The 18,899-nt window shown below is 37.9% G+C and overlaps 2 protein-coding genes across 4 annotated transcripts in view; one reads left to right on the top strand and one right to left on the bottom strand.

Annotated features, from left to right (window-relative positions):
* Positions 1 to 18,899, top strand: part of VPS18 (VPS18 core subunit of CORVET and HOPS complexes) — a 242,363-nt gene that overhangs the window by 175,517 nt on the left and 47,947 nt on the right. The window lies entirely within an intron of this gene.
* The window catches only part of INO80 (INO80 complex ATPase subunit), a 59,748-nt gene that overhangs the window by 19,640 nt on the left and 21,209 nt on the right, over positions 1 to 18,899 (bottom strand). For all 3 annotated transcript variants that reach the window (XM_065754824.1, XM_065754825.1, XM_065754826.1), the window contains exons 17-26: positions 17,911 to 17,995; positions 17,324 to 17,441; positions 16,553 to 16,638; positions 15,467 to 15,634; positions 14,920 to 15,053; positions 14,075 to 14,142; positions 12,494 to 12,587; positions 11,224 to 11,401; positions 6,189 to 6,329; positions 1,916 to 2,141 (exon numbers count right to left, since the gene is read on the bottom strand). In XM_065754824.1, coding sequence (XP_065610896.1) covers positions 1,916 to 2,141; positions 6,189 to 6,329; positions 11,224 to 11,401; positions 12,494 to 12,587; positions 14,075 to 14,142; positions 14,920 to 15,053; positions 15,467 to 15,634; positions 16,553 to 16,638; positions 17,324 to 17,441; positions 17,911 to 17,995 — 1,298 coding nt within the window. The remainder of the gene's footprint in view (positions 1 to 1,915; positions 2,142 to 6,188; positions 6,330 to 11,223; positions 11,402 to 12,493; positions 12,588 to 14,074; positions 14,143 to 14,919; positions 15,054 to 15,466; positions 15,635 to 16,552; positions 16,639 to 17,323; positions 17,442 to 17,910; positions 17,996 to 18,899) is intronic.

Below are 18,899 nucleotides of genomic sequence, written 5' to 3'. Positions count from 1 at the left end.
TATGATTCAAAATAACCCCAGTCAGGAGTTCTGGCCTATGACTGCAGCTGGGCTCACAGCTCTCTGGAGAATGAGGAAAATGTGCCTCTGGGCATGCAAAATGCAGAGGAAAGAGAGATAAAGTCTGGGTTCCAGTTGACACCCCTGGTTCCCCTCCTGACAGTCTGTACAGCACAATGGGGTCAGTGAGGAGCTAGCTGGCTCTCACAGTAAACAGCCAGCGAGGCCGGTGCTTTTTATCGATGCTAAAAGGACTCAGACACTTCCTGCCATTTAATCCAGGACCATTTTTCTTTCAAAGAACAGGAAAAGCCTCAAGAGATTCCCACAGTGATCGCAGCTGAGCCCGCTGCCAGGGCACTGGGAACACCGAGGCTGGAAGAGGATATATCAGGGTTAGGAGAGAGAGGTTTCCCCTTTGCTCCTGTCACCTATTTACTGTGGACCTTCATATCTAAGGCTCCATTTTACACTTGCTAGTCTTCAGCCTTGTACATGGCTTCTTCAGGCTATCAGTCACTCTCTGGAATGCACTGTGCCTGCTTCTGCATGTATAAATACAAATGTCTTCTTAGAGAAGGTGTAGATTTGTATGCACCTTTCCATCTAAGGAAAACAGATGTACAAAACTACTTCTTTCATCCACTTTTAGCCGCAACAACTCCCAAATTAAGCCAGCTTCACAGATTCTTTGCTGTGCTTGTCAGTAACTGTCAAACTTTATATCAATTCACTCCTGTATTCCATCATTATTCCTCTACATATTTTTGCTGCTGACAAAGTTCTCAGTCTGTTCATAAGAAAGCATCCTCCTCTCTAATTCTACATTCTCTTCTTCATTTCATTTCTCTGTCTATGATTTCTATCTTAACTTATCCCATTAGTTCCTTGTCTTCCAAGTAATTGGTAAATGACTTCATGAATTTCTGAAGAAAGAAAACAGTTAAATCAATAACTAAATATTAATCTAGTGCAAAATCGTGACAAAAAACAGTTTCTCTATTACATAGGCACAAATGTGCACGTTCTTCAAATGACTCCATGTACTTAGGATGTACTTTCTTAAACCGGACTCTAGCAAGCAAAAGGCCATTCTCCTTTTACTGTACTAACTTCCCCTGCCAAACATCCTTGACCCAAAAGGGTCTGGGAATAACTTAGGATCTGGCAGTGTAAGCTGTTTTTCCTCTTGGCTATCTCTCAGATCTCTAGTGGTTTTGCAGAACTCCGCTCACTGTTCAGGACCCATCTTCTGACAACTAGACCATGCCCAGCTTATGAAAGTCACTATACTGCTGCCAAGCAATCTTTAATTATTTTAGTTTAATTCCAGGAAAAAGTGACACGCAGTTACACCTAACATTTCTCACTTTACTAGGAAATAGGAATGAGTCTTTTTATTTCTACTCATCAAATCCCGTATGCCTTATTTTACAGGAAAATTACATCTGAACTGGGTCCCTGCATCCTTCCTTCTCATGGTGAACTGCTACATGTAGTTTGTATTCTTTCACTAGCAGGACCAACAAAATATCTCAGATCAATATCGAGGTCCTCCAACATATCCGAAGGAAGTGTATAATCAAAACTCCTGCAATATCCCTGTTACCAATCTGCAGTAGACTGCAGTCTATATGGCAAACCCATGCCTTTACAGACACCTTGAGGACTGACATGCAAAGAAAGGTTTGTAAGCAATAGAAAGTTTGTACTAGACTTTTTCAGTCTCCATTAACAGCTTTACTGCTCATAAATGATGCGAAATCACACACTATTTTAAGATACCAGAGTTAACTTTCACTCAGGGTGAGCAAACAAAACAGAAAAAAAAGAAACGTAAGTAAGCAGCATGACCACCAAAGAACAGATGGCCTTATTTACCTCACCTCTATTCCATGACCAGCTCCAAACTCACCTGGTATCCTGATGAAAGACCAGCCGTTCTGAGGCCTGATCCCCAACAGTCCTCCTGGATATTCTGGGAAGAACTGGGAGCTTTGTTTCTGCCAGTCAGCTGCTAGTTCAGGGGCTCCATTGACTACACACTGCTTTGCTTCAAGACTTCCTCCTTCCCTTAGTGCTCTGCGCTCATATTCTGCACTTCGATCATTGCAATAGAACTCCAGTGGCACAGCTGTTACCTGTAAGTTAAATCATAATCAATATTCTTGTTCAAATTGTCCTTCATCCTCATCCTCAAATCTCACTTCAGTTACCTACACACTGGTTCAAATTTTAAAAAGACAAGTCATTTCTGACACGTACAAAGGGAAAACAATCTTACATCGGCGTAAAACAAGAAAAGACAGAGCATCTTCTCTCCCCACAAGAAAGAGACCCATGACCATTCAGGCACGGACTATTTGCCTTTTGATATGCACTGTCTTGTATCAATTGCTACACAACCAATAGCAAAGCTGACAGTAAAAGAATTTTAAAAGATCTTTCTGCATCTTTCATTTTGCCTAATTTTTTTTGCTTTTCATAATGAAGTGTTTGCCTAGCAGATATGAAATCTACAAATTGTTCTCAACAGAAATTCATGTGATCACTTAAAACTATGACTGTCAAGCAACTTATTAATATGTTGTAAGCTCACTTAACAATTAAACTAAAACTTAGCATTACACAGTTAACCTTACAGTATGGGATTAAACCAGAGAAAAGTAATAAATCTGTGGTACTTTGTATGCTGCCTGACAGCAAACATATTACTACATTATAAGTCATTGTTGCTTTTATTTCAGAAATAAAACTACAAAAAATATTTTCCACATAGATTCAGCTTTGTAACAGACATTCTCATGAATCCTAATACTCTGGTAAATGAACACATTACACAAGGGACAAAAAAGCAATGAAAGAAATAAAAGAAGGAAAGAAATCAAAGTTTTTAAAATCTTCACATTTTAAGATGGAGACAAAGCTGTGTAGTAAGAAATACTAGGAGAATCTGTTACTTTTGATGCTGAACAGAAAAGCAGCTGAGCTTCTGGAGAATTGAGAACATGTGGTAATAGGTTTGATAATGGGACAGTTGAAACCTGAAATGCAGTGAAAGAATTATCTTATAGCTGCCTGATATCTTAAATGCTATCTTTTCCTTTCTGGACATTTACCAGCTAACTCAAAATAGGAGATGCACAGCAAGGTCTTTTTGATAATAACTTATGGTCTGCTCCTGTTTCACTGGAGTTCTTTTCATAGAAGTAAATTTGTTCCACAAGCAGATTTACCTTTCCAAGGACCAATAACTTGTTTTAACAGGTTCACAAGGACAATTATAGGACATACTGAAAGAAAAACCAAAAAGGCATAAAAAACCTTGCAGAAATTACAAAGCCATTGTTTTGCAAGATGCCAAGAGTTATTTTAAAATCAGGCTGTCTTGTAAGCTGCATGCAACACTACGAAGTGAAAGGGACTTCAATTAAGTAAGGCTTCGAAAACATTTCCACTCAGAATTGATTCTGTCTTGCACTGCCACCTGCAGTCCAAGCGTGGGACTGTCTTTTGTGCAAGAGTGCAAAACCTCCAACAGCTCAAAATTCAATTTTGTTGCCTCAGCACCGCTGTCCACTGCAAACTATGGCAGAGATTGGTTGTTTGTTTTAAGGGACACAATTTGCCATCACTTCTCAGTTCCTTTTTCTATAGAGGACAGACTGGAACATTCCTTCAAGCACAGATAATCTGCAATACCTCCTGTAAATGAAGTGTTATTACGAGACAGCCTTGAGATGAAGCCTGTAAAATCTTAGGGATTTGATTTAGTAGTAGTTGGGTAGGGATAGTGATAGGAGGATGGTTGGACTAGATGATCTTGTAGGTCCTTTCCAACCTTATGAACCTATGAACCTGTACCTCAACTTTTTGTGATTAAGCCCTATTTGTTCTCAAGCAAACAGCCTCCTGTAGAAGTGAAATTACACAGCCAAATCACCTTCATCAATTCTTCCTCCCTCCTCCCCCTATCCCTCCTCCCCCCTCCAAAAAATAAAATTGAAAAATAGATGCTACATAAACACACACTCCAATTTCTATCATTTGCTCCATGAACTTCTCATCACAGGTCAAACAACAACAGAAAGCTACAGTTTCTGAGAATATGTCCTCTTTGTTATTTCAAGTCTCGTACATGCCTGCCCAAAGTTTCCAACAAACATGAAATTAAGTCTTTGTATTTCTAGAAACAAAATGTAATGCTTCAGTTTAACCATTTTGCTATGCTAGCCAACTAAAACAAGTACTTTTATTCACTAGCATAAGCTTCAGATAGGATCTCTCCTCACCCTTCCATTCAAACCTGGCTTTCTAAGCCTGTATCCCCCCTTCTCAATATTTAGGTAGCATTCAATACATTCTTCAGAAGTAACTGAACTTTAAGGATAAAGAGTGACAAATCATTTTCTTGGAAATCTGAAGGAATTTAAAGGAAAAGGGAGTAACTGCTTATCACTGAACCATGCAGTATGTTGTAGCTGGGTGCCAACTTTGAAAAATTCAGTTGTATTTCTGGCCCTTAGGACTGAAGGTGCAGATGAATTCAGCTCATGGAGCAGCACACAGGTGGTAAGCAGAGAACTAAAAGCCATCTTCCCTTCTCCAGAAGCCAACATATAAATATACATATAGCCACATTTTGATCAGGCTGCATCAGTAATATCAACGGTGATTAAAGAATGTAACATTCAGACAGACTGGTAATAAAAGTCTTCTGCTATTAAACTGCCTTTTTATCATCATAAACAGTATTAAGATGTCTCTTAAAGTTATAGGGATTTTATTGGCCTGTTACTGCTTCAAAGTAACTAGAAGCAGATGTCTGTCATGATTCTAAGCCCCATTGATGTCGACTGTTCACTTACAGTAGGACTCTTCCTCAAGAGCATAGGGCTGATTGGGGGGAACCTTGGGTATGTGATAGTGCATGGAAAAAAAATTGGAAATGTAAGATTAATTTCGTGCAGGAAAGAGACTGTTGGTTTGGCTTGTTTTTTTTCCCTTTTATTTGACCATGAAGCAATGCAAGATAAGGTGTGGTATTAATTATCGTTTGTGTATTTGGAGATACCGTCTACATGACTTCATTCATCAACTTAAGAGCAGAGAAATACACAGTAGAGAAAAAATAATCTAGAAAGGCAACCTCCAAGATTAACTACTTTCACCTGCTTGGCTAAGCACAGCTTCAGCTTTCTTATTCTTAACAGGACCAAGGATGTGCCCAGCAGCCTGATACTTCTGCAGAGCTTTACTTCTGTAATGCAGCACGCCACAAAACCCAGCACAGTGGCATGCACTTCATGTTTATCTTACTTTCAGCTGTTTCCTCAAAACTGATGTTCATCCAAGCGATTAGAAGAAACAACATTCAGTAATTTATCTTTAGCAAGAGCACAGGTCAGAACCTCCTTTTTTACAAAAGGTCATTCCGAAGGTGGAAAAATCTCTATAGATATGCTTATCTATTATGATGACAAATGGTAGATTCAAGCCCAGATTTGAATCCTAAGCACATTTTGGCAAGCCTCGACAAGATCCAGCAATACAATAGCCACAGTCTTTCTGAAGGTCTCCTGTGTCAGCCCAGAAATCTTCAGCTGAAGTAATTTCAAAATTCAGTTACTAGTTGATAGACAATTCCAAGCAGTACCATCTAATATACAGAAGACCTAGAAAATATTAGACTTTCTACTTCTAGTCCTTTTATACTACAATTTGGTGTTTCTTATTCAGAGCATAAGTTGCTGAATCAAGATAAACTCAGTGTACTTTTCAAAAAGGCATTACTTCTCAGCTCCCTTTGTCATGAGAATTCATCAAACAACCACCCCATTCCATTCATACCATACCTATGCTCCCCTTAGATTATACCAGAAAAATCTACTCCGCAATCTTTTTCTATAATAGTACTACTTTTGTTATTAGGAGAGAAAGTGAAATTTGCGTGTGTTGGAATAACTCCTTCTGGGTGCATCTCACAACTTTCCTTTTCCCTTCAATAGCCATTGCAGTCACTTCCTCTATGAAAAAAGCACTAAAGAATACAGTAGCAAGAGGATATCCTCACAACAATTTTGCCCAACCAAAAGAAAGCAGTAGATCATCCTGTTCCAACGACACAATTCTAACAAGATGGAAAACACAATAGAAAATACATAATTTATAACTTCACTTGGACTTACCCGTGGACTGGCTATGCACAGGAAGGATGGCAGCTCAGTCACCTGGCAGCACCGTGCACGTGAGGTAGCTGATCTCCTTCGAAGTATGACATGATCTGAATAGCCAATAACTGCTCTGCAGTGGCTACTGAACACAAGGTTCTAAAAACAAAATTAAAATTGAGAAGTTATTATGACTCTAATGAAAAACTCCACTCAAATCTTGTAATCACCTGTGAGAGAGAAAAAGAACACTCTTCAAGTATTTCTCTTGGAAAGAGGAAACTCTATGCACCCTCTGCAGTGAGGGCGTACAAAATCTCTGTGCAATTATCACAACATTCAAATACTGAAATGCCTGAAATCAGCATAGCTCATATCCATATTTATCTTTACACTGAGTTGGAACTAGAAAGCAGATGGTTATTTTTGTTGTTTGTTTGTTTTTCCTTTTTTGAACCTTCTGACCTTAGCTTTTATAATGAAAGAATATTCTAGTAGATCTAACTCTCAAGCCATTTTCTAGCTCCTCTTTTATTTATCCTGAAGCATGGGAAAAATGAAAACTGGCACAGAAAAAAAAAAAGACATTAGGTAACATCAGACAACCTTTAGACATTCGTTTTTTCCAACTTTTTCTTCCCTTCCCAGTGAAAAAAAAAGCTCTGAACGTATCCCCAAAACTTTCATGGTGCTGGTAGACATGACACACATGTTCATGCTGACACATGAACATACCAATGCGTAAAACCTGGAATTTGCAAGAGGATCAATGTCCTTTTGATACAAGACAATATACTGATTGTCCCTGCTGACATCTGGGGACCATTCAGTCAACAATGAACTTTAAATCTAGGGTAGCTCTTTGAAAGTGCCCAACTACACTGGAAAATATCAGACAACAAAACTATATTTTCTTTGTGACTATCAGCTATATTTCCTTTATTATTGTTAATTCATTTCATCATCTGATGCAGATATTGCTTATACTCAGTTTTTATTCTAGCTCTTCTACATTCTTACCAACCCACTGTTACATCCAATGTAACTATGACAGTAAGGCCATGAGATCATTATTCTGCATGCTACGGGAAACAAGAGACCAAACGTTAAGAGGTAAACTTCTTGCTGCTGTAGGATCACATCACATGCCCTCCAGACAACACTAGTAGTTCACTTAAGTAAAACGTGAACAGCACCTAAAGCTTCAACACTGTTCTTCCACAGATCCCACTGCACCAAAATTCACTGTGTTACTTTGAATTGACTGAAACTTTCAGTCTTCTAAAACTCCAGTGTCTGAAATTCTAAACACCAAGCCACACTTAGGAAAGTGTACACCCAGAGTATCTAAAAAAATATTAGAAACATCTAAATATCCACAGTGGTATCGTACCATGGACTACACATTCCTGGCCCTATTTGCAGTTGTAGACACACTGAACAAGAAGCAGATGGCTAGCACACAGGTGACACCACTACTTAAAAATCAATACAGCATCAGCAGATCTTTACATTGATAGAGTTAGATCACAGTTTAAAAGAAGAAAACAAATGGAAGAAGTGTAAGAAGGATTACACTAAATGCAGGAGAGAGAAGTAGAATAATTTGACAAGGGAGATAAATAGCCCTACTGTACATAAGTGCTCTGATCACCAATGAAATACAAACAATCCTGGCACTTAAGCTGATCTTTCAGCTGCTACCAGCGCAACCTGTGGCCAAACAAAAAGTTCCAATTCTGACTGAACATCTGCTCCTCTACATAACAAGTCTGAAGAGAAAGAACTGACAGCAGACTTTCACTGACACTCAACAGGGCTAAAAAGCTTTGGACAAAGCCACGTGGGATAACCTGATCCTAACCAGGATCTTACTCAGCTGAAACTCTTTATCATCAACACTACCTTAAGTAGAAACTGCTCCACGTGTTCACTCCCACACCTGCAGAGCTCCTTCTACTTCCTGACAAAGCTGTCTGCACATTAAGAAGTGGATCAAGATGAAAACAAAGCCTTGCCTGTCCACTCCATTTAGTTCTGTGATTCTTTTCATCACTGTGTGGAGACTGCATAGTGCATAGCTGGGAATACATAACTGTGAACTACTTATGCCTCTGAGTACCAAAAATTCAGCTATATATAAAATCAGATAAATTCAACAGACATAAAACTGCTGCAGCTGGCTCATTCAGGGATCTATAGTGCAAGGGCACATGTCAGAGAAGGCAGGATCCAGCAGCTGGAAGTAAAGAAATGAAAGCAAGGGTCATAAGAAAAGAGTGACTTCTCTTAGCAACAGCAAGCTATTAGTCAGACTCAGAAGAGCTTCTTTAGGTTGAAGTCCATTTCTTCCATTGTCCCATATAGGAGGCAGAGCTGATACTAAAAGTACACAGGAAGAAGCAAAGAGAAAACTTCCAAGAAGGTACTCAAAACCAAAGTGTTATTTTTACATGCACAGTATTAGAAGCAGTTCTTGTACAGAGGAAAACAGCTTGCCATCAGTCACCCACGTGGAAAAGCCTGGATACAGTTACAAAGCAGAACACAGGAATGCCTCTAAAATAGCTCCTATACCTCAGTACAACAAAGCTAAGCACTACAAACAGGACTGTTAAAACAAACATGCACATACATGCCTACTATAACCATGCAACCACAGTAATTGCTGAAGGAGGCTTTCCTATATAGCAGATAGGGCCTCAAATAAATATGGGCTATGGCTACTGGCACTGTCCTAAGCTCATTAACATCTGTAAGATTTTATACAAAGAAAATGAGAAAAGCAAAGGAGAGCAGGCGTCATCCCAACAGATCAGATTTCGTATTAATTTAAATGAACACAAATTAATACACATGCAAAGGTGTTAAAGGGAATGAATACACCAGCAAGAAATTTCTGAACTTATGTGAAGAAACTCATGCCACCTTTACACAGATGTTACTTCAATTTTAGACTGAACCATTAAAAAAAGGTGTTTTTTTTTTTTTGTCTACTGATTTATTTTCACAGTTTGCCTCTTACATAGGAAATGCTGATCTGAGCAGTTAAGAAAAGGCTTTCCAGATTTATACCATTTCCTTTTTCCTCTGTTTTTCCCCCTCCCCACTCTCTCCATGTTAGTATCTTGTGAAGCCCTAGATGAAGCCTCAGGGAGTTTTACATGAAAAAAATATCTCAATTTTGGGCAAAGATTACAAAAAAAAAAAGAAAAAAGTGTGCAGTTAAAAGAAAGAAATGTGAAGGAGTGCATGTCTCTCCTACACTAATTTTTGTTTTGATTCTTGCTCATTTTTAAGATACTCTATACATAAGCTAAGATATGCTTACATAATTGTTTACTTATTTTAAAGTGATTTCAGGTAGTAATTTATCTATAATGAAGGCTAGAAAAGTTCTAAGGAAACCTTCATAATTGTAAGGCTAAGCTGCCTTTCTCTTTACTGGGTCTATCACAAATACGCTGTACTGCACAAGCTGATGAGCTTCACCCCTCAGCTGTTTTCTGTGTGAAACACAAGTTATGGCAGGCACAGCCACAGGAACCCCAGTAACAGCTTCATGAAACAACCCAAATGATATATCTGGAGAAACAAACCTGTCATGTTATGGTATGTGTGGGTTTCAAGCCTACCCATTTGTTTTTCATTTCATTCTTAGTATTAAAAGCTATATATGCTTATTCCACATCTCACATCTATAATGTAAGCCCACCTTCAGCTCTGTAAGAACTGTACCAATTTTTATTGCAACATTAACATATGCTAGCCTCACAGGATATATAAAGGCCTACAATGATAACATCTACTTCCTTTCTGTTAGGCTACAACTTTTACCACAACACACAAGATTTCCTCAGCCACACACAAGAGAGGACAGAGCTACAGTACAGTTTCAGAGATATAAACACTACACAGACAGTACTCAAATGGCTATATACAATTTAAAAACACATTTTGCAAGAAAACCCACAATTTAGACATTTTATTAAGATAGACAGGGAATCATAGAATATCTAAGAACCAGTACAGGCAGAGTAAATTGGCACACACGCTCAGTTGGCTTGATCTTTGATAACTAGGAGGACTCATTTTGTTGGCTTTGCTGTTAACGATGCAAAACATGACACCAAGCTCAAGGTTGGTTTCCTACTGCTTACATGTCTTCAATTTCAACTTCCTCTACATGCTATTCAATTTAATTCTGGCTATCTCCTTTCCCCTTGCAGACTCATGAAGTGAAGCAATATTCCCTAGAGAAATTTGGCAAGATCTCACTGTTTCTGAAAAGATTCTTTTTACTGCAAATATAACTGCCACTAAAGGAGGATTTCAGCTATATGCTAGCTGTTTTCCTGACCCTAATGCTAATCTTTTTGTGATCTTATTTTCCAGTGAAACAATTTGATGGAATTATAACTCAAGAAATCAACAACTAGGTCGGTCATAAGGTAACAAAATATTCACCCACATCCTAGAGAAAGGCTTAGAGAAAATGACCATGCATTACACAGTAAGACGAACAGATCTGTAATCTATCAGCCAGCAGCAGAAACAAATATTTGTCAGAGTAAAAAGACGACCATTGACAATGCTTGTCCACCAACTCCAAAATACTGCTAGGCTGAATGAAGCCTCCAATTATCCCAGTTGCTGCAACAATGCATTGCATTTGAGAAGAAGAATTGGTTTCAGTTAGGAAACAAGCAGCTTACATCAGAAAAAAATACAAAAAACTCTCAAGCTTACACATAGAATCTGTCTTTGACAAATCATTTTAGTTCTGCCATTCCAGTAATATTTTTAAGACTTCTAATTCAACTAGTTTACTTTTACATAGCAAGTTTTTAAATATATCACCATAAAGGAAGAAGACAGCAGTCAAACCATTTTTTTTTCTGTTCAGCACTCTGAACTTCAAATAGCAGAGCATACTAATAAAGTTATCATGTTTCCAAGTTATGTTCTCATCTGTTTTATAACAATATAGGTTTTCATCATTTTTACCTCAAGGATTTGCTTATGTCTCCGCATTACAAAAAATTTTGCTTACCTGCAGCAAAGTGCAGCTGTGCAAGTTAGGGAAAGACAGTGGGAAATTTACATCAAGCAAGAAATCCTTGTTCTCTAGACAACGCGAGCCCTGCTGTTTTTCTCTTTCTGGTTCCATCCAGAAACGCAAATGATGGAGCCTGTAGGAGGCTTTCAGAGACAGGAAAAGAGCTAACCATCTGAAACAAAACACAACAGATATGGTTATCCACTATTTTGTGAAACAAAAGCTTGAATATATTTAACAACGTAATTTCATTTGACACGATTTTTTTGTTTGTTTGTTTTTCAGAAATTTAGGCTGACAAGTGTTCCGGCTTGAGGGAAATTATTTTTACTGGACATCTGCCAATTATATTATTCTTTTTCTAAAATGGTAAATGAAGAAATCAGAATATACTTGGAAGTATTTCATTTAAAAGGGTCAAGCCCATGTTAGCTACTAGTTCCTAAAATTGCAATGACTTCTCTGTAAATGATTTCACGTATGCATTGCTCATAGTAACCTGTATGACAAATGCAGAATTCTCACAAAGATCATTCAGATAATTTGTATTGCTACTGAAACACAGATGAAAAACAAGTTGTTCAAAATAATTGCAACAATAAAAGAACAAAACAAAGCCCTAAAGAAAACATCTCTATTTATTAATACATACTTGCTTTTACTCTTAAAATTCTTAGTCACTATAAAACGTCAGCCATAGTACTGTCATTTATGGAAAACACCATCTTAAACAGATCACCTCTCCCTTTTCCAAGTCAAGACAGCTCCGAAAGCTAAAAATCCACCATTCTCACCTTCCACCATTCAATTCTATATTAAGAACAGAGCACATGGAGAGGAGACAATATGGATTGGAGCTGAAGAACAACTACCACAGTGCAAGCTTATTCCACACACATTAAAAATACGCTCAAGTGCAACTGATGAGTATTGCAACAAAACATATTTTAGACGTCTGGATTTTGTGCTTCATAAAGCCAACAACCTACAGCGCTATCCTAAGCACTCTTCTCTTGCCCTCTGACCATCTACATTTGGAATGTATGATCTTTGTAATAGAAGTTTTCTCTGATAAAGGCATAAAAAATGACCTCAGATAAGAGTGCCCTATACCTGGAGAAAACTGTAAGTTTACTTATTCCTTAATGATACATAAATTACAAATATTAACAGGCACAGAAAATGCAGGTTTATAGAGATGCCTTAATGTCACATCTATTTTTCCTGTAATTAATTAAGAGAGGAAAAAAGATGTTGTCCTCACCTGGCTAAATGTCCCTGATTCATGAGGTTTGCCATTTCTGCTGGCGAGACATCAATAAACCGGAGGAAAGAGAAACAGCTTTCTTCATTGATACCTATATCACAGAAATACTGAAGTTAGGCCAGAACATATTACAGACACCAATAGCTAAAAGCAACGAATACACTTCAACTGTGGTAAACAAATAAAGATACACATTCTCTAATGTGACAAATCCGAGTGAATTAGCAGGAGATCCTAATTTAACCTAGATATCTTGGAAATTCTGAAAAATACATCTTCATTGCTGTTTCCCAATTCCAAGTTACAGTTCACTTTCCAGCCAGGGCAAGAAAAAGGTATTTACAAAGACAGACTTTTTCTGGGCCAGAAAAACATGCCGTCAGTAAGGACATTTATTTGACCTACAAGAAATCAGTAGGCACTTACGCATTTGCTAATATGATCACATATTTCCCAGAGAGCTGACCAGAACATGCACTCACACTCCCTCTCACCCAGTGAGTCAAAACATGTTGGAAGGAGATGTAGGTTTTTGGTAGGGGAATGTGAGCGAGCACAAGGAGAAGGATGCAACGGGTACAGTTAGGAGTAGAAAAGACATGTTCCACTATTAATTAATAACGTTTTTTCAGGCCCATCTATGTGTCCTTTATTCCCAGTACTATTCAAGCCTTTTTATGTAACTTCTTATGGAGCTACAGCATCAGTAGATAAAGGACGAGCAACTGACACCAGCAAAGTGTTTGACACTGTCCCACATAACATCCTGGTTGCCAAATTGGAGAAAAATGGATTTGATGGACAGACCTCTCGCTAGATAAGGAATTGGTTGGATGGCTGCACTCAGAGAGCTGCAGTCAATAGCTCAGTGTCCAAGAGGAGAGAGGTAATGAACAACATTCCTCAGGGATCAGTGTTGGGACCAATGTTATTTAACACCTTAAACAACATGAACAGTGGGATCGAGTGCACCCTCAGAAGTTTGCTTTTTTCTCCTAAAATTTTCCGCACTTGAGGAGCTGAATAATCTAGCTCACTCTTTTCAGCAAAAAATATCCAATCATCTATAACAATAAAAACTATATTTATCAATATAAACTGCTTATCTAGTTTTCTGTTTGTCAGTACGATCCTGGGTCTTTTGCATTCCCCTACTTTTTACTTGAAATAAGTTAGCAGTGAAACATACAATAGATTGTACTGAAATGAATCCAAGATTTCTTTGAATTGGATCTGATCTATAAAAAGATCCATATTAAACTGAGGCATAATTAATCCACTAAAGTAACCTAAAAAAAAAAAAAAAGAAGAAGAGAAAAAGAGATTGAAGTAGGATTAAGCAGTGACTAAAGTCCATAGAACATCCCTCCACCTGCTTCCATACTCTCCTTACTGAGCACATGAAAAATATGGGGTGACTTCCCTTCAGGTACAAAGGCTAAAGGAATTCTAACAAATTATGATCAGATTATCTCAGGGGTCAGACTGATCTGACCTTTCACTTCTGTCCCTAAACAACACATAACAGCACACATACAAATGTGCATCCTGGCTTGCTTTCCAGGACCATAAACATACCCTTCCTATGGAAGAGAGACTGCTGGATGTGGTCTGGTGCAAATGGCGAAAGTAAAACCCGTAACCACCTGAAAACGAAAGCAACAAAACAAACAGAAACACTAAGAAGACGTTAATGCATATAGGATTCAATCATATTGACAGCAAAAAAATGTAAAGTAATCAGTAATTTCATTCTTAATAAGTATTCCTGTGCTCTGGATATCTGGAATTGCATAGCATCAGCAGTGCACGTACATTACTGTTAATCTGACACTGAGAAACACCACTGTTTTCTGAACTGCATTTTATGCTGTAGAACAGTTAGTCTCATCTTCAGACATGTCTTCTTCATCTCTGCCTTGAACATTCCCAAACTGAGTATAAAAATAGATTTCTCAGGAACTGCCAGTCAGAAAAATCAGCAAAGTGAATTCAGGCAGCTTCTACCCATCCAAGGTAAGCATTAAAAGCTGCCAAAGCACTTGTAGATACTTGCAATGTGTCATGTCACTACAGGCAGATACTGATAGCTTCCTTACACGTGAAAAACCACGGAAGAGAAAACAGTTTTTTCTAAAATTCCATTAAGGATAGTTCTATTATACATCATCAGCAACAACTCTAAATTCCTTTTACTTGCTTTCTTATTCAGTCAAAGGAATATTTGACAATCAGTATTCCAATAAGAAGGAGTATCAGATATAAGATGTTTAACAGCTGTATGAATGAAAGAAAACTAGGAATGCATTTCTTGGCAAACACTACTTAAGTTCATCAGGTAACAGTGTTAACTAGTGTAACTAAAATAAGTCTACGTCATACTACCAAATGTACTAAGTTGGAAAGAAAGTGAAATTGCTTGCCTGTCCCGTGAGTGGTTGAAGACCCTGATCTGTCCATGACGGTAGATGAGCTTTGAAATTGGGTATGGCTTTAAGGAGATGTGAAATGGAGACCAAGTTTCTTGCCGCTCAAATAGCTCTGGGTGATTGCACACCTGTAAAAAAGGGAGCATGTCAGACATTAAGAAGAGATGAATTCAGGCTAATGCAGCGTTTACATCTCAAGACAACTATGACTGTTGATCACTCTAATATTGGCTAGAATTTCACAGCCATTTTGGTACATTTGTTCAAACTGAACACTGCATCATATCTTTTCCTGTTCACTTCACACCTATTCCCTCTCTTTCTCAAGTAATGATGTCTTCAACAACCAATATGGAACCAGATGCATGCAGCATTTGCCTGAAGCTCTTCTACCCCAACACTGTGCAACACCGTGCTAGCAAGACAACTGAACCACACACAAATTTGCATGCCCATGCCAACCGTTTTTTTTATATGATGTCTTCTAGAAGTTGTATTTTAGCTGTGAGCTAACAAAGGAATATACTTAAAATAGCTTTACCTTCCTGAACTGCATGACGAGATTCATGAGACTACTAGTAGTGGTCTGTGCTTGCTGAGTAGTGCCCATTGAGGATTGCAAGAGGTCATCAATAGAGATTTTGTTTTTCAGAGCCTGATACAACAACTTCTGTCGACTTGTCTGCTGGCAGTACATAAGAACTTCAATCTGCAAAATAGTAATGAAGTTTTAGCTTTTTTCTCTCTCATAAGCAGAGCATAACCACATCACTACAAGCAAAGCAGGGAAAACTCATTATATATCATTGTATTCATATCTGTATTTAATGATCCATCCTGGAAAGCACTTAACCACAGCTGTGTTTTGGAAAGCTTAGGTAACAATACAGGAGACAGACCTTTACAAGAACATGAATACAACAAAGAAAAGAATCTTAAAAAGCTGATGAAAACACCACATATGCAGCTGAACAGCTTATTTTTTGCCCTCAGTTCTGCTATTCTATTCAGAAATGCTAACGATTTGGAGTGATCTTGAAGAGATATCAGGAACCCATGATAAAGACAACTATTAAGTCACATAATAACAGTGTCTATGAGAAGAGTTCCAGTTCTGACACTAACAAGTACATCAAAACAAAGCGCATCTCTTAGTCAGCAGTCCCAAAACCATGAGACACGTTGTTCACATACCCATCCACCACCACTAACAAGAAATTAAGACCTAAGTGAGAAAAGCATGATGTTACCATTATGCAAATCTTGCTCAGGACAAGCAAGCCAAGAATCCTAAATCCTTCACAAAGGCCACCCAATCACTGATGTATTAATCTCTTTCACCTCAACTAGTGATGCTACTGTCACCTTAATCAGGCTTACTTTTTATTTGCAACTGTGAATGTTCAACCCAGAAGGAAAAAAAAAAGTGCATTAATTAGGGGTTATTAAGTTATATTCACACCTAATGACATTGACGGAATGTGATGCCAGAAGCAGATCTGTGAAAGTTCTAGAACCAAATTTCAGGTTACAGAGGGACAAGTTAGCCTGTAAAAAGCAAATGTCATTACAGAGCTATGACAATAAAGTTGAAATACTCTAATTAAGGATCAATACTTCTTCTCACCTTATCTGACAGTTCATTTTCCACATCCTTCTTGATTCTCCTCAACATGAAAGGCTTCAGGATCATGTGCAAGCGGGATAGCTGGTCTGAAACACAAGGAAAGGGAAAAAAGGAATAATTACTTCACCAGAGAAGGAAACTGTACTGTGCCCTGCTACTACTTACTGCTCAGCAAGTTCCCCTCATATAAATTCTTGAAGCACGGAGTTTGGATTATTTAAGAATTCTTAAAACCTTCACCTTTGTGACAAGATCCAACTGTGCTCTGTTCTATTCCAACCGAAAGCTATATTACATAGCTAGATTTTTCAACATAATTATCCCTTGAAGTTTATTGTGGAACTTTTTTTTTTTTCCAGCAAATACTTTTTGTACTTCTCTTCTAAAGCTCAAAAGATGTTTAGTGCCTTCTATCATTTCTATTTAGACAATTTTTAACATACTCTCAAGGCCTACAAAATGATAAGCTCTAAGGAAATTTACAAATAATTAAACTATTTTGTTCTCCTATATTGAAAAGTGGGAAGATTACAGGCAGGTATCAAACCAACACCTTCGCCATATTTTTCCATTCATTACACACAATGCAGTCAGAAACAATAATTCTGACAAATCATGGACAACAAGTCAGAATATTCCAACCTGACTAACGTACTGTCTGCTTTAGAAGACATTTCCCATACACAGAATGAGAGAAAGTTTATTCACTGATAGCTGGAAAAGGCAATAGATTTTCAATCACAAACTGCCATAATCAAACACTGCACTCACTTTCATCAATGGCAGATTTGTTCTCAGCATGACTTTCTATGTCCTTAGAAAACCACTCATTGAACTCTTCGTGGGAATCGAACAATGTTGGCATAATAAAATGCAGCAGGGCCCAAAGCTACAAAGGAGAAGGAAAAAACAGCGTATCAGCAAAAGTCATCCTGTTGTAGATAAGGTATCTAGGTATCCCACATTCTTGCAGCTCTTTATGAGCAAAGACACTTCACTTTAACACAAGAAAGGGCAAATTAAAAAAGAACCCCATCCACATTCTTCCCCCATGCCAGACACATCAACATCACTAGAAAGCAGTAAGAAATGTAGAGCAATGACTTCAGACAAAAGAATGCTACCAGAGCTATTTTTCATCCTGTAACCTAGGCATTACTAAGTATCAGACATCTTCAGTTTTGTTGTTAAATGACAATGCCCTAGCAGAGCTAATAGTAGTTTGCTGGGTTTTTTTGTCAAATGGCATGCAACAGAGATGATCCCATACAAAGACAACAGGTTGCTCAACTGCTCACAGACATTTAGGATGTATTCTTGTGATGAAGCAAAGCCAGCTCTTGTGAGCTTAGGAATACCTCAGCCATTGTGTTCTGGATTGGGGTCCCCGTCAATAACAATCTATTTCGACACTGGAACTGCAGCAGGATCTTCCAGCGAACACTGATGAATAAAATTGAGAAAAAAAAATATGGGAATTGTTTTTGTAGGATATAAAAAATAAGGAATTTTAAGACCATCTGCTTATAGTGACCTTCCCAAATGTTTTGTTGGAGGTAATTGGTCATTGGGTAATAACACAACTACTGCCCAGAATTTCAAAAGGCAATTACAGGAGGAAGTAGCCTTTTACAAAATGCAAAGGAATGCACATCATTTATTTTATCTAAGTATGTTCCAACTCACTTTTAATACAAATGCTTTGATAATAAACTCTTATCATCAGAATGATTAACTTCACAAAATAAACTGTTATTACCAATTGTAATTTTTCAGACTTCACTGTCTAACTTTACTTCTGTCCTAAGTCTAAGGGACACTGTGGAAAGAGTGCTGAGCTATATGATACAGTCTCAGAGGGGCTCTGAGACTGAGTCTCCATCCCAAGGAGTCTTCACCTTACGGAAATGTTGATTCAATATGTACAGTGGCAACTTGGGGAAAATGTATGACAAAGCAATTACATAAGTAGAAATGGAAACACCTCTACTCAAAAATGAACAAAAAGCTTTCTACCACAGACTACTACAATAAAGACTCAGCTTCACTGCAACTGGCAGTATTTACAGGGTTCTAACCTTCACTAGGCCTGGAAGTAGCACCAAAAAAAGGAATCAAAATAATGCATTTAATGGACCAAATGGAAGTAAAACACATTAAAGACTATAGACTGTTCATGTACAAGTAATCAAGAAAAAAGGTGAACGGTATTCAATACCATTTTCTTTCACTTTCCATACTTTACTCATACTTCTGTTCCACAGTTAGCTCTTAATTATGCTAACATATTTGGAAGAGAAAAATTGTGGATCATACCACTGTCATAGAGTTGGAGTTACATACACAC

The sequence above is a fragment of the Cyrtonyx montezumae genome, unplaced genomic scaffold (genome assembly GCF_038088225.1).
Source record: "Cyrtonyx montezumae isolate F1298 unplaced genomic scaffold, pur_monq_1.0 scaffold_10, whole genome shotgun sequence".
Classification (NCBI taxonomy): Eukaryota; Metazoa; Chordata; class Aves; order Galliformes; family Odontophoridae; genus Cyrtonyx; species Cyrtonyx montezumae.
Note: the sequence above shows the minus strand (reverse complement) of the source record. Positions and strands in the feature narration are given on the sequence as shown.